This window comes from Bos taurus, chromosome X (assembly GCF_002263795.3).
Source record: "Bos taurus isolate L1 Dominette 01449 registration number 42190680 breed Hereford chromosome X, ARS-UCD2.0, whole genome shotgun sequence".
Classification (NCBI taxonomy): domain Eukaryota; kingdom Metazoa; phylum Chordata; class Mammalia; order Artiodactyla; family Bovidae; genus Bos; species Bos taurus.
The window spans coordinates 95,843,674-95,860,262 of NC_037357.1; the positions used below are offsets into that span (position 1 = coordinate 95,843,674).

General features: G+C 41.0%; 1 protein-coding gene across 3 annotated transcripts in view; it reads left to right on the forward strand.

Annotated features, from left to right (window-relative positions):
* Positions 1-16,589, forward strand: part of MTMR8 (myotubularin related protein 8) — a 285,490-nt gene that overhangs the window by 62,583 nt on the left and 206,318 nt on the right. For all 3 annotated transcript variants that reach the window (XM_059883794.1, XM_024988169.2, XM_059883795.1), the window contains exons 4-6: positions 1,677-1,834; positions 3,146-3,274; positions 4,445-4,579. In XM_059883794.1, the coding sequence (XP_059739777.1) occupies positions 1,677-1,834; positions 3,146-3,274; positions 4,445-4,579 (422 nt within the window). The remainder of the gene's footprint in view (positions 1-1,676; positions 1,835-3,145; positions 3,275-4,444; positions 4,580-16,589) is intronic.

Sequence of the window (16,589 nt, forward strand, 5' to 3'; positions counted from 1 at the left end):
GCACTTTATCAGATCTAGTCCCTTAAATCTATTTCTCACTTCCACTGTATAATTGTCAGGGATTTGATTTAGGTCATCCCTGAATAATCCAGTGGTTTTCTTCACTTTCTTCCATTTCAGTCTGAATTTGGCAATAAGGAGTTCATGATCTGAGTCACAGTTAGCTCCTTGTCTTGTTTTTGCTGACTGTATAGAGCTTCTCCATCTTTGGCTGCAAAGAATATAATCAATCTGATTTTGATGTTGACCATCTGGTGATGTCCATGTGTAGAGTCTTTTCTTGTGTTGTTAGAAGAGGGTGTTTGCTATGACCAGTGTGTTCTCTTGGCAAAACTCTATGAGCCTTTGCCCTGCTTCATTCTGTACTCCAAGGCCAAATTTGCCTGTTACCTCAGTTGCTTCTTGACTTACTACTTTTGCATTCCAGTCCCTTATAATGAAAAGGAGAGCTTTTTTGGGGTGTCAGTTCTAAAAAGTCTTGTAGGTCTTCAAAGAACCGTTCAACTTCAGCTTGTTTAGCGTTAATGGGTGGGGAATAGACTTACATTACTGTGATATTGAATGGCTTGCTTGCAAATGAACGGAGTTCATTCTGTCGTTTACTTTGCTGATTCCTAGAATCAGCGTTCACTCTTTCCATCTCCTTTTTGACCACTTCCAATTTGCCTTGGTTCATCGACCTAACATTCCAGGTTCCTATGCGATATTGTTCTTTACAACATCGGACCTTGCTTCTATCACCAGTCACATCCACAGCTGGGTGTTGTTTTTGCTCTGGCTCCATACCTTCATTCTTTCTGGAGTTATTTTTCCACTGATTTCTAGTAGCATATTGGGTACCTACTGACCTGAGGAGTTCATCTTTTCAGTGTCCTATCTTTTTGCCTTTTCATACTGTTCATGGGGTTCTCAAGGCAAGAATACTAATGTGGTTTGCCATTCCTTTCTCCAGTGGAGCACATTCTGTCAGACCTCTCCACCATGACCCATCAGTGTGGGGTGGCCCCACGGGCATGGCTTAGTTTCATTGAGTTAGAAAAGGCTGTGGTCCATGTGATCAGATTGGCTAGTTGTCTGTGATTGTGGTTTCAGTTTGTCTTCCCTCTGATGCCGTCTCTCACTGCCTACCATCTTACTTTGGTTTCTCTTTTATTGCCACATAATCAATTTGTTGCCACAATTTATTGCCACATAAGTTGATCAAATGAGTTATTAACTATATGTTGAATTTTGTTAAAGAGGAAGTAGGGTTGACAGAAGAACAGATGGCTGTTTATCAGCCAGAAGCAGGTACTTGTTTTGACTAAACAAAATGCAAGAACACTGCTAATGTTTTGCTATATGTTACAACAAATACTGCAGTTAAGACATTGAAGATCAGTTAAAAATTTTGGTAAGGACCACTTTCTCAGTGTGTTAAAACTGGAAAATTGAATTCAGTCCATTATCCAGCATTGGGATCATATAAATATTTTTAAAAGAAGACTCTGAAGCATTATTTCAATTCTTATTCCTTGTACACAAATAAAGGCAGCCTTGTACACAAATTATTGTCCTTTTCAGGGGCTGATGACAAATACTCCCTTAGAGAGAAGAAAATCTAGCCTTTATTGCATTATTTGATGTTAAGTTTCATTCATTATTACTTTATTTTCATGCCTATATTTCTTCTATAGAATTACCTGAAGATCTGTATGCTTTTTCATATAATCCCAAGTTCTCAAAAGACATGAGGGAAAGTGGATGGAAGCTGATTGACCAAACATCAGACTTTGGACGTATGGGAATTCCTAACAGGTACTGGACTATAACAGATGCCAACAGAAACTATGAGGTAATTTTGTTATTGTTTTATTTTGGTTCACTTAATTGAAACAGAAGTATTTCAGCAAACAAAGTTTTGAAAAGGGAAGAAACCACTCATTATCTCTCCTTTTCATTCAACATTCAGCCATTCAACAAGATTTTTATTAAGTAACTAATGCATTTAAAACACCAAGTCAGAGTTCTCATAGTCTAAAGAATAGGGTGCTATGAGAGCATAGATGAAGAATATGGAATTCAAAGTGGAATGCCAGTAAGAGCCTCAAATGCTGGCGAATAGCCTGGAGAAGGGATTCTATCCTAACTTATACAGGGAGAGAAGGAAGGAAGTCAGTAAATAAACTCAGATCATGGATAAATTGAAGAATTTGAACGTTATTCTGAGGACCATAACCACAAGAGTATTTTGATTTGGAAATGTCTGTAAGTATATTTGTATTTTAGAAAGATAACTTTGATATTAGTATGAAGAATTGGTTTGCTGGAGTTAAGAATGCAGGAGAGTGATATGAGAAGTGATGAGAACCTGAACTAAGGCAAGGGCTATGGATGGTGAGGAGGAGGTAGTTTTAACAGATTTTTAGGTAGTAGAAGTTAAAGAATTTGGTGACACATTAATATGGCTGGGAGAAAGAGGGAGAAGTTTAGTAGGCATCCCAGGTTTCCTGGTTTCTGGCTTAGGTGACCCAAGTGGGTATGGATATGTTAGCAAGATAAGGATCACAAGAAGAGGGTCAGACAGTATCTTTAGTTTTAGACGTGAGTTTAAGGTGATTTAAAAAATCAGGTATTTGATATCAAGCATTTTAGCCTAGATCTCCAGAAAGATTTCTGGGCCAAGTATAGAATCTCTCAAGTGTATTGATTCACTAGGAGGACCTGGCATATAGTCACTTGTGACTGTGATTTATTACAGTGAAAATATAGAAGGCAAAATCAACAAAGGGAAAAAGAGTAAAGTCTGGGGAAAACCAAACAAAAGTTGAAGCTTTTGCCCTTTCCCAGTGGAGTCACATAGGACATGCTTCAACTCCTCTAGCAATGTGACATGTGCAAAATGTTTCCACCTATAATGTTAGTTATTCTTAAGGTACATTTTGTTCTTATATATCTCAATATTTTCATTTCTAGAAAATAATAGCATACTTGGAAGAGCTTTTTACGTCAAGGATATTTTTGTTCTTATTTTTGAGGAATCGATGATTCTAGCTTATAGATAATGGATAGCTAATGCTTGAGTGCTATTCCAACCTGTTGCTGCTAGCAGGTAAAAAAAATGTAAGAAGATTAAGTTTAAAAAATTGAGTTTGTTTTCTTTTAGATATGCAGTACCTACCCTCTTGAAATAGTGATTCCTAAATCTGTTACATTGGGAACGGTGGTTGGAAGTTCAAAGTTCAGAAGTAAAGAACGTGTGCCTGTGCTGTCCTACCTCTACAAAGAGAACAATGTGAGTTGACAAAACTTCTCTGATGAGAACTAAACTTGGCTCTAGAAGACCTGGGTTTAAGTCACACTACTGTCACTTACTAGCTTTGTGACGTCAAGCATGTTACTTCTCTGAACTTTAGTACTTTTGAGGGGTTTTAAGTGGGTCATATCAGGAAAAAATATATGTGTAGTTTGTAAATTTTAAAGTGCTATGCAGATGTTAAGTGGCATTTGTAGTGTGTTCATTTATTTCTTTCCTGCTCTGCCAGCTCCTGCTTGATGGCAAGTAACTGTTAAATGAATGGGAACAGTCATATGAAAGGATATTTGTAGACTGTTGCCTCTCACTATAACACAGATTTCCTTATTCTTTCTCACTGTTTTTCATATAATTTAGGGTCTTATGGGAAAGCACTTGACTCCTCTGAGTCCCCTTCCATAAGAAGAGACTTCTTGCCTCTTGTGGTCTCTCTGAGATCTGGAATTAGACAAATAGTCAAGTTCTCAGGTGTTCAAGTGCTAAAGAGTATAGTAATGTAAGTGGTTGTCTGTGTCAAACTGTTGAAGTAAGCAGACTATATAACAACACTACCAAAATGTAAGGCAGTTCATTAACTCATCATTATTAGATGTACCTGCTACATAGCTGTGCTATTTTCATATTGAAATGGCTTTAAACAAACCAGTACTATGATTTGGCATTAACTCCTAAAATGAGTGAATTCTGTTCTCTTAAGAAACTCTAGATCTTTGTTCTATCTTGAATTCTTAAGTGAGCCTCTGGTATATGGGTGATATCACTGGGACTATAAAAAGCAAGAAAATTTCAGAAAAAATACTAGCCTAATACATACTAAAAATAGATAAAATTTTATTAAAAACCTCACGATGTGATTTTCTTGTAGTCTGGGTTTGTCAAGACTGGGTTGGGAATCTTAGCCATGTAGAAGAAAAAAAAGACTATCTGAGCAACAGTTTGTAGTAACACAGCCCACATGCTGGAGTGGGGAGGGAGGAAGGAAGCTGAGCTCAGTGTTACTGAAATGCTGGATTTCAGGGCTACGTATTTTTTTTATTTCACTATCTTGAGTTGGCTCATCCTCTTCTACTCACTGAACATGGGAACAAGGAGGATTTTTTTACCACCTGTAAATATGATCACTCAACTGACAAACATTTTTCTTTACAGGCTGCCATTTGCCGCTGTAGCCAGCCTCTATCTGGATTTTATACTCGTTGCATAGATGATGAACTCCTGCTAGAGGCTATTCGCCAGACAAATCCAGGGAGCCAGTTCTTGTATGTTGTAGACACAAGACCAAAGGTATCTATGTATCAAAACCCTCTCTAATACTTCTATTTTACTCATGCTGCAATGCCCCTCCCATGTAATGAGCTTTGCAATGTTAATGCGAAAGTTGGATTTGTGCATATGGGCTTGTTGTTGTTCAGTCCCTAAGTCATTTCTGACTCTTTGTGACCCTATGGACTGCAACACGCCAAGCTAACCTGTCCTTCACTATCTCCTGGAGGTTGCTCAAGCTCATGTCCATTGAGTCGATGATGCCATCCAACTATCTTACCCTCTGTCGCTCCCTTCTCCTCCTGCCCTCAATCTTTCCCATCATGAGGGTCTTTTCCAATAAGTCAGCTCTTTGCATCAGGTGGCCAAAGTATTGGAGCTTCAGCATCAATCCTTCCAATGAATATTCAGAGTTGATTTCCTTTAGGATTGACTGGTTTGATCTCCTTGCTGTCCAAGGGACTCTCAAGAGTGTTCTCCAGAAGCACAGTTCGAAAGCATCACTTCTTTGGTACTCAGCCTTCCTTATGGTCCAGGTCTTATATCTGTACATGACTACTGGAAAAACCATAGCATTGACTATATGGACTTTTGTCAACAAAGTGATGTCTCTGCTTTTTAACATGCCATCTAGGTTTGTCATAGCTTTTCTTCCAAGAAGCAAGTGTCTTTTAATTTCATGGCTGTAGTCACCGTCCGCAATGATGTTGAAGTCCAATAATATAAAATCTGCCACTGTCTCCATTTTTTTACCATCTATTTGCCATGAAGTCGACAGCTTATGGTGAATGATGTCAGATTCGTGATCTCCAAAGAAGATTTAGCTTTCCGACCAGTGACCAGGCTTGATCATTCAAGAGCTTTTGTGTAGCAGAATTTTATTAAAATATAAAAAGGGACAGAGAAAGCTTCTGACATAGACATCAGAAGGGGGATGGAGAGTGCTCCTCTAACTAGTCTTAGCAAGGGAGCTATATACTTTTTAATTGGTTATTACAGTAAACCAAAAGAATGTCTCAAGGTTGTAAAGATCTTACTAGACCCACTCCCACAATTTACATTTTAAGATGACAGGATTAGAATTAACAATAGAAAGATTTTACCAGACCCACTCCCATAATATACATTTTAAGATAACAAGATTAGTTAAAAGGTTCTCAAGAAGGAGAAACTTGTCCTCAAGCAGGATACATTGTTGTTATATAATCCTTACTAAGACTAGTGAGGGCTTCCCTGATGGCTCAGAGGTTAAAGCATCTGCCTGGAATGCGGGAGACCCGGGTTTGATCCCTGGGTCGGGAAGATCCCCTGGAGAAGTCAATGGCAACCCATTCCAGTACTCTTGCCAGGATAATCCCACAGAGGGAGGAGCCTGGTAGGCTACAGTCCATGGGATCACAAAGAATCGGACATGACTGAGCGACTTAACTCACTCACTCACTCAAGACTAGTGAAAGTCGCTCAGTCATGACTCTTTGCAACTCTATGGACTGTCGGCTACCAGGCTCCTCAGCAGACAGTCCATGGAGTTTTTCAGGCAAGAGTACTGGAGTGGGTTGCCATTTCCTTCTCCAGGGGATCTTTCTGACCTAGGGATCGAATCCTGGTCTCCCACACTAAGACTAAGGAATGTAGAAAAAATGTTTGTCCTTTCCTTCTTCCAGACCCCTATCTCCTCTTTGAGAGCCCCAGACCCTTTGTTCCTCTTTGGGGACCATGGACTTCTTATCAACCTACCTAAAAATTGACTCTCTCATTCCCCCCTTTTCTTTTAGGAGAATTGTGTTGCCAAGGGAAAGGGGCATCATTTTCATTCCATAACTACTTCCTGCTTTTGAGGAGTGTCATCCCTAAATTGTGGAGGCAACATATTCTCCTAACCCTCATATTGAGTGTCTCTGATCCAGGGGCCCCAAGTAATAGTTGGAGGAGGCTGTGGCACTTGTAGGAGCCTGGACAACTATTTGTAACTTAAAAGTTTTCAGACAGTTAGAAACAAATCCCATTATACAGTTACAGATCTAAGGCAAAATAGTCATTAAACCAAGTTTAATAATCATAATCATAAACATAATCAATATTAAAAGTTACATTATGTCCATAATTAAGGTACAATATGTTATCAGTCCCTCTTAGGCTTGTTAGATGTAATGAGATCAAGAAGAGGCATCAGATATGATTGTTGTTGGTGAAGGTATTTGCAGACTTGAAGAAAGTCCTTTCCATGAATGAGAGAAACTAACCATGTTAAACCTTCAATTGATGAGGAAGGGAGTGCTCCACAGAAACGGCAGTTAGAACGATTGTGTCAGCTGGGTCAGGGGTCACCTCCTGGGGTTCTTGTAATGTCTCTTGAAAAGCTGAAAGCTGAGTCACATAGTTAATTCTAAGGCTTTAGGATCTAAGACAATATCTGTGTGCAAAAACTGTCATAGAGACAGTCCCTTCTTTGGGGGATAGTTCAAGCCCTCATTAAAGGCTGGGCAATTTCCCCATAACCCAGAATCCAAATGTGCCAGTAGCCTGTAGTGCCCAAGAGGATTATCCTCTCAGTTGTCTTAAAAGTCATAGGTAGAGGATGGTATAGTATAGGTTTAACTCTAGAAAGCATTCTTCAAATCAATGACTGAAAAAATATTTGGCTCATTCAGGAATTTCAGACAATAAAGTATAAGGATTAGGCATTTATTATTCATAAATCTTGAACTAGTCTCCATTTATCATTTGACTTTTTCACACCCAAAATAGGAGTGTTGCATAGACTATTACAAGGAATTAATAGCTCCTGTTCCTTTAAATTTTCAATGATGGGTTTTAACTCTTCCTTAACCTCAGGCTTTAATGGATACTGTTTTTGATGTGGAAATAAGTGAGGGTCTTTGAGCTTGGTAAGGAAAGGAACAACATTTTGTGCTCAACCCACAGTTTTTCTATCAGCCCACACTCTATGATTTACATTTTATTCAGTTAAAAGAGCAGGTTCCATATTCATGAAAACAGAGGCCTGGACCTTGTTCAGTATGCTACTGCTGCTAAGTCGCTTCAGTCATGTCTGACTCTGTGCGACCCCATAGACAGCAGCCCACCAGGCTCCCCCGTCCCTGGGATTCTCCAGGCAAGAACACTGGAGTAGGTTGCCATTTCCTTCTCCAATGCATGAAAGTGATCAGTGAAAGTGAAGTCGCCCAGTCATGTCCGACTCTTAGCGACACCATGGACTGCAGGCTACCAGGCTCCTCTGTCCATGGGATTTTCCAGCCAAGAGTACTGGAGTGGGGTGCCATTGCCTTCCCTCCCCAAAAGGGGTGAGGGAGACTTTGGCAGGATCAGAAACTCCTGAGAAAACAGCAGAGTCCCAGTTGCAGCTTAAAGTATGACTGAAATAATAGCATTTGGCTCATCTTGACAGTCACATTACAGTAGTGGATTGGGAGGAAAGTGGACCAGGGGCTTCAGTGAGCACTGAGAAAGTTGCCTCAGGGTCCAAAAGAAAATCGACTGATCGGCCCGCCATAGTTATTAATATCTGGGGTTCCTCAGGTGTTATTAGGATGGGAGCTTGTGTGGGGACCCCAAGGCACCTTCAGTCCTGATTGTCTTGAGAGTCTGACCCCTGGGGCCTGCACCTCGAGGGCAGTCTCTTATCCACTATGGTCCTTTGCAGACTGAACATGGAACAGGGGCAGCTTAGATGCCTGAGGGCAACTTCATATGAGATGCCCCTCCTTTCCACAGTAATAACAAGCCCATCCCTTTTCACCTGGTTTCCTCTGGGCGTTTTTCTCTTCAGGCTGATTCATAGAAGTTTTCATAGCCATCACTAGAGCCTGGGCCTTTCCTTTGGTTCTTGTCTGTTGTTGTTTCTCCTCCTCATATTCTCTACTGTAATATACTGTCTGAGCCAGCTGTAACTGTTTTTCTTAAGACTTATTTGGTCCAAATGCCTGTTTTCATAACTTATGGTGGATATCTGGAGCTGACTGAGTGAGAAATCTATCTTTTAAGATCATTCCTTCTCTGCCCTTTTGGGATCAACATCAGTAAACTTACAGAGAGCCTCTTGTAGTCTAAGAATTTACCAGGAGTTTCCTTCTCCCCCTGTTCTATGTCAGCCAACTTAGCATAGTTTAAGGTCAGCATAGTTTAAAGTCTTAGTGAACGCTCATTTTAGTCCTTCAAGAATGCATCTGACAAAGTGGTTCTGTTATGAGAACTGCTTGGCTTCCAATAGGAAGGAGAGCTATTTCGTGTTCCCTCTTTCCCTTGCCTTCAAGACATTTATACCCATTTCTCTTGTTCTCTACAGAACCAACTAATTGTAAAACAGTATTATAATTATGAGACCCTTCAAAAGGCCAGCATTCCTGTCTTCCAAAGGATACCATGGCCGTTCAGTATCACAGAAGAATATCAGGAGTGTCTTTTTTAAATTCTGGGGATAAAACTTGTCCCAGTTCTTTAAAATATGTTTTAAAGGAGTGTTTCTGGAACTGCTAGCTCCCATCTGTAAGAGAGAAAAAAGTGGTATCCACAGCCTTGGCTTCTTTCCTCTGGAGGTGTCCCTCCCTGCTCTAGATGGGGATGTGGACAGACTTTCCACTGAAGCTTTCCTTCCCTGGTTGGACTTAGTCTGCCCCTTACCAACACAGGCATCATACTCATCCCTCCTGGTTCTGCCACCGAGGTAGGGTGGAAATGCACCAGGAGTAGACCTGATGGCATCCCAAATTGATTTCTAGTTCCATACCGCCAAGACCCTTGTTTGATTTACCCTTTTCCACTGATACCACCTGGGGTGAAGCAGTATAGCTTTCCCGGAATGTTTCCCAAGCTACAGCTGCTAGGGGAAGCATCTGTCTTCCATGTGCCTGTGCACATTTCTGAGTACAATCCTGACCACAGTAGAAGTGGTGAGTTATTGCTATATCAGTATATATGATGGCAAAAGAGGTAGTGGAGGGTGGCCAGTGAGGAAAAAGTGATTTTTGTCCTTGAGTTACTAGGGCCAATCCTTCCAGTTCATTTCCACAGACTCCTCAAAAGAAATATCTAAGGAGTTGAGACAGAAGCCAGTGGAGCACTTTCTCTTATCTGCTAAAAGCTAGCACTACTGAAGGAAGAAGCCCATTGCAATTCCAATCAGACCAGATCCTGCACTTCCCGATCTGTGTCCTCAAAAACCTCATGGTCACCAGCAATGCTTCTATCCATATAGATCCGAGACACAGCCATGACAAAGACTCACTTTCAGGTCATTGGCCCCTGAGGCAGGCAGCCAAGAGAGTGCCCTCTAGCCTGAGAGACATTCCTGGAGCTAGAGTCCTGCCTTGCTGCCAAATGTGCTTTGGTAACTTTCGGCTCCTAACAAGGCTAGGCTCTTCCATACAGTAACTTTTGGCTCTTAGCAAGGCTAGGTGCTTCCATACAGGCAGTCTAAGTAAAAGTACACAGTAACAGCATGGATCACAAAGTCCCTTGGAAGTCTATAATTCATCAGATTAGGTTAGGTTCAGTTCAGTTCAGTCACTCAGTCGTGTCTGAATCTTTGCGACCCCATGAATCTCAGCATGACAGGCCTCCCTGTCCATCACCAACTTCCGGAGTCCACCCAAACCCATGTCCATTGAGTTGGTGATGCCATCCAACCATTTCTGTCATCCCCATCTCCTCCTGCCGGCAATCTTTCCCAGAATCAGGATCTTTTAACATGAGTTATCTCTTCATATCAGGCAGCCAAAGTATTGGAGTTTCAGCTTCAGCATCAGTCCTTTCAATGAACACCCACTATTGATCTCCTTTAGGATGGACAGGTTGGATCTCCTTGCAGTCCAAGGGACTCTCAAGAGGCTTCTCCAATACCACAGTTCAAAAGCATCAATTCTTCGGAGCTCAGCTTTCTTTATAGTCCAACTGTCACATCCATACATGACCACTGGAAAAACCATAGTCTTGACTAGACAGACCTTTGTTGAAAAGTAATGTCACTGCTTTTTAATATGCTGTCTAGGTTGGTCATAACTTTCCTTCCAAGGAGTAAGCGTCTTTTAATTTCATGGCTGCAATCACCATCTGCAGTGATTTTTGAGCCCAGAAAAATAAAGTCTGACACTGTTTCCACTGTTTCCCCATCTATTTGCCATGAAGTGATGGGACCAGAAGCCATGATCTTAGTTTTCTGAATGTTGAGCTTTAAGCCAACTTTTTCACTCTCCACTTTCACTTTCGTCAAGAGGCTCTTTAGTTCTTCTTTACTTTCCGCCATATGGGTGGTGTCATCCGCATATCTGAGGTTATTGATATTTCTCTCAGCAATCTTGATTTCAGCTTGTGCTTCATCCAGCCCAGCATTTCTTATGATGTACTCTGCATATAAGTTAAATAAGCAGGGTGACAATATAGAGCCTTGACATACTCCTTTTCCTATTTGGAACCAGTCTACTGTTTCATGTCCAGTTTTAACTGTTGCTTCCTGACCTGCGTACATGTTTCTCAAGAGTCAGGTCAGCTGGTCTGGTATTCCCATCTCTTTCAGAATTTCCCACAGTTTATTGTCATCCACACAGTCAAAGGCTTTGGCATAGTCAATAAAGCAGAAATAGATGTTTTTCTGGATCTCTTGCTTTTGCGATGATCCATCAGATGTTGGCAATTTGATCTCTGGTTCCTCTGCGTTTCCTAAAACCATCTTGAACATCTGGAAGTTCACGATTCACGTATTGCTGAAGCCTGGCTTGGAGAATTTTGAGCATTACTTTACTAGCATGTGAGATGAGTGCAATTGTGTGGTAGTTTGAGCATTCTTTGGCATTGCCTTTCTTTGGGATTGGAATGAAAACTGACCTTTTTCCAGTCCTGTGGCCACTGCTGAGTTTTCCAAATTTGCTGGCATATTGAGTGCAGCACTTTCACAACATCATCTTTCAGGATTTGAAATAGCTCAACTGGAATCCCATCACCTCCACTAGCTTTGTTCATAGTGATGCTTTCTAAGGCCCACTTGACTTCACATTCCAGGATGTCTGGCTCTAGGTCAGTGATCACACCATCGTGATTATCTGGGTCGTGAAGATCTTTTTTGTACAGTTCTTCTGTGTATTCTTGCCAAATCTTCTTAATATCTTCTGCATCTGTTAGGTACATGCTATTTCTGTCCGTTATTCAGCCCATCTTTGCATGAAATGTTCCCTTGGTGTCTCTAATTTTCTTGAAGAGGTCTCTCGTCTTTTCTGTTCTATTGTTTTCCTCTATTTCTTTGCATTGATCGCTGAGTAAGGCTTTCTTATCTCTCCTTGCTATTCTTTGGAACTCGGCATTCAAATCGGTATATCTTTCCTTTTCTCCTTTGCTTTTCACTTCCCTTCTTTTCACAGCTATTTGTAAGGCCTCCTCAGACAGGCATTTCACTTTCTGGCATTTCTTTTTTTGGGGAAATGGTCTTGATCCCTGTCTCCTGTACAATGTCCTGAACCTCCGTCCATGGTTCATCATGCACTCTATCAGATATAATCCCTTAAATCTATTTCTCACTTCCACTGTATAATCATAAGGAATTTGATTTAGGTCATACCTGAATGGTCTAGTGGTTTTCCCTACTTTCTTCAATTTCAGTCTGAATTTGGCAATAAGGAGTTCATGATCTGGGCCACAATCAGCTCCTGGTCTTGTTTTTGCTGACTGTATGGAGCTTCTCCATCTTTGGCTGCAAAGAATATAATCAATCTGACTTTGGTGTTGACCATCTGGTGACGTCCATGTGTAGAGTCTTCTCTTATGTTGTTGGAAGAGGGTGTTTGCTATGAGCAGTGCCTTGTCTTGCCAGAACTGTATTAGCCTTTGCTGCACTTCATTCTGTACTCCAAGGCCAAATTTGCCTGTTACTCTAGGTGTTTCTTGACTTCCTACTTTTGCATTCCAGTCCCTTATAATGAAAAGGACATCTTTTTTGTGTGTTATTTCTAGAAGGTCTTGTAGGTCCTCATAGAACTGTTCAACTTCAGTTTCTTCAGCATTACTGGTCAGGGCATAGACTTGGATTACTGTGATATTGAATGGTTTGCCTTGGAAACGAACAGAGATCATTCTGTCATTTTTGAGATTGCATCCAAGTACTGCGATTCAGATTCTTTTGTTGACTATGATGGCTACTCCATTTCTTCTAAGGGATTCCTGCCTTATTAGGAATCTTTCTTCTAAGGCATTCCTGTGGCAGAGCTTTTATGGGTTCCCTTACCCTGCTGCTCTCACCCCGGGTGCTCTTTCCCATAAAGTCTTTGCTTTGTCAGCACATATGTTTCCTCGGGGCCATGTGGCACCACCCAAGATGGACGGGTCATGGTGGAGTGTCTGACAGAATCTGGTCCACTGGAGAAGGGAATGGTAAACCACTTCAGTATTCTTGCCTTGAGAACTCCATGAACAGTATGAAAAGGCAAAAAGATAGGACACTGAAAGATGAACTCCCCAGATCTATAGGTGCCCAGTATGCTACTGGAGATCAGTGGAGAAATAACTCGAGAAAGAATGAGGTGATGCAGCCAAAGCAAAAACAACACCCAGTTGTGGGTATGACTGGTGATAGAAGCAAGGTTCAATGCTGTAAAGAGCAATATTGCATAGGAACCTGGAATGTTAGGTCCATGAATCAAGGCAAATTGGAAGTTATCAAACAGGAGATGACAAGAGTGAACAGCGACATTCTAGGAATCAGATTAGGTTAGTAGTTCTAATTCCCCACGCAATTACTAAATGGTCGAAGAGACCAGGAAAAGGTGACTGAGAAAGGAAAGTTTGGCCCACACGCTTTGCCCCTTTCTAGCTGCTCCCCTCGCAGGTATGTTGGGAGTCTCTTGGCATTGGCAGGTCTGTATAAACCCTTGACAAGGTGCCCCTTTCTGGGGCTGCCTTCAGTGATTATGAGGCACCAGGGCTCGTCACTTGCTTTGCACAGGGCATGTCGTTCATTCACACAGGCACACCCTAGTGTTAGTGAAGTAAAGTAGAAAACATGTATACTGAGAAAACAGAGGGTTAGAACTCTGAGTGTTCTTACCTTGTCCTGAAGATCCCAGACGAAGATGAGCCCCCAAGATGATAGCTTACAGTGAAAAATGTTGGATTTGTGATCTCTGAAGAAGAAGATTTAGCTTCGGGACCATTGACTAGGCTTGATCACTCAAGAGCTTTTGTGTAACAGAGTTTTAATAATGTATAAAAAGGGACAGAGATAGCTTCTAACATAGTCATCAGAAAGGGCCCCCCTCGCTAGTCTTAGCAAGGGAGCTATACACTTTTAATTGGTTATTGAAATAAATCAAAAGAATGTCACAAGGTTGTAAAGATCTTACTGGACCCATTCCCACAATTTGCATTTTAAGATGACAGGATTAGAATTAACAGTAGAATGATTTTACCAGACCCACTCCCATAATATACTTTTTAAGATAACAGGACTAGTCAGAAGTTTCTCAAGAAGGAGAAACATATCCTCAAGCAGGATACATTGTTGTTATATAATCCTTACTAAGAAAAAGGAATGTAGAAAAAAAGTTCATCCTTTCCTCCTCCTTGAGAATTCCAGATCCTTATCTCTTCTTTGAGAGCCCCAGACCCCTTGCTCCTCTTCGGGGACCACAAACTTTTTATCAACCTACCTAGGAATTCACTCTCTCATCCCCCCCCCCACCTTTTCTTTTAGGAGAATTGTGTTGCCAAGGGAAAGGGGCATCATTTTCATTCCAAAAGTACTTCCTGCTTTTGAGGGGTGTCATCTCTAAATTGTGGAGGCAACATATTCTCCATTTGGAGAACCATTTGGAAACTCTTTTTTATTATAGTCTTCACTGTCAAGCAAGACTGTGAGAAGGTACTTTGAACAACTTAGTCTTACCACTGCCTGTGAGTGTGGCAGAAAGGAGGATCCTCTGGTAAACCTGGACTCCCTTCATTAATTCCTTGACCTTCAGCATGTTGTCTGGCTCTAATAAGGATTGTAGATGAATTGTGTCCCACTAGGCAAGTAAAGGACAAATTTGTTATTGTTGTTCATATGCTAAGTCGTTTCCGACTCTTTGAGACTCCATGAACTGCAGTACACCAGGGTTCTCTGTTGATCACTATCTCCCTGATTTACTCAAACTCATGTCGAGTCAGTGATGCCATCCAACCATCTAATCCTCTGTCCCCCCTTCTCTTGCCCTTATTTTTCCCAGCATAAGGGTCTTTTCCAGTAAGTCAGCTCTTTGAATCACGTGGCCAAAATATTGGAACTTCAGCTTCAGCATCAGTCCTTCCACTAAATATTCAGGGTTGATTTCCTTTAGATTGACTGGTTTGATCTCCTTGCTGTCCAAAGGACTCTCAACAGTCTTCTCCAACACCACAGTTTGAACATGCCAATTCTGTGGCAGTCACCCTTCTTAACGGTTGAACTATCATATCCATACGTGACTATTGGAAAAACCATAGCTTTGACTATATATGGAACTTTGTCAGCAAAGTGATATCTCTATTTTAATACACTGTTTAGGTTTTTCATAGCCATTCTTCCAAGGGGCAAGTGTCCCTTAATTTCATGGCTGCAGTCACTGTCCACATTGATTTTGGAGCCAAAGAAAATAAGTTTGTCAGTGTTTTCATTGTTTCCCCATGTATTTGCCATGAAGTGATGGGACTGGATGCCATGATCTTCATTTTCTGAATGCTGAGTTTTAAGCCAGCTTTTTTACTCTCCTCTTTCACTTTCATCAAGAGGCTCTTTAGTTTCCCTTCACTTTCTGCCATTAAAGTAGTATCATCTGCATATCTGAGGTTGTTGATATTTCCCCCACAATCTTGATTCCAACTTGTGCTTCATCCAGCTTGGCATTTTGTATGATATACTCTGCATATAAGTTAAATAAGCAGAGGGTGACAATATGCAGCCTTGACATACTCCTTTCCCAATTTGGAGCCAGTCCGTTGTTCCGTGTCTGGTTCTAACTGTTGCTTCTTCACCTGCATACAGGTTTCTCAGGAGGCAGGTAAGGTGGTTTGGTATTCGCATCTCTGTAAGAATATTCCACCGTTTGTTGTGATCCACACAAATACTTTAACATAGTCAATGAAGCAGAAGTAGATGTGATTTTTTTGGAATTGCCTTGGTTTTTTCTATGATACAGCCTGTGTTGGCTATTTGATCCCTCATTCCTCTGCCTTTTCTAAATTCAGCTTGTACATCTGAAAGTTCTCAGTTCACATTTTCCATAGCCTAGTTTGAAGGATTTTGAGCATGATCTTGCTGGCATGTGAAATGAGTGCAATTGTGCAGTAATTTGAACATTCCTTAGCATTGCCTTTCTTTGGGATTGTAATGAAAACTGACCTTTCCCAGTCCTGTGACCACTGCTGACTTTACTAATTTGCTGGCCTAAAGAGTACAGCACTTTACCAGCATCATCTTTTAAGATTTGAAATAGCTCAACCTGAATTCCATCACCGCCATTAGCTATGTTCATAGTAATACTTCTTAAAGTCCACTTGACTTCACACTCCAGGATATCTGGCTCTAGGTGAGTGACCACACCATCGTGGTTAACTGGGTCATTAAGAACTTTTCTGTACAGTTCTTCTGTGTATTCTTGCCGCCTTTTCTTATTCTCTTCTGCTTCTGTTAGGTCCTCGCCATTTTTGTCCTTTATTGTGCCTATCTTTGTATGAAAATTTCCCTTCTCCAGTTTTTTTTTTTTAAGAGATCTGTACTCTTTCCCATTCTATTATTTTCCTCTTATTTATTTGCATTGGTCACTTAAGAAGGCTTTCTTATCTCTTCTTGCTATTCTCTGAAACTCTGCATTCAGTTTGGTATATCTTTCCCTTTCTCCATTGCCTTTTGTTTCTCTTCTTTTCTCAGCTATTTGTAAGGTCTCCTCAGACAGCAACTTTGCCTTCTTAAATTTCTTTTTCTTGGGAATGATTTTGGGTCATCACCTTCTGTACAATGTTACGAATCTCCATCCATAGTTCTTCAGGCACTCTGTCTACTAAATCTAGTCCC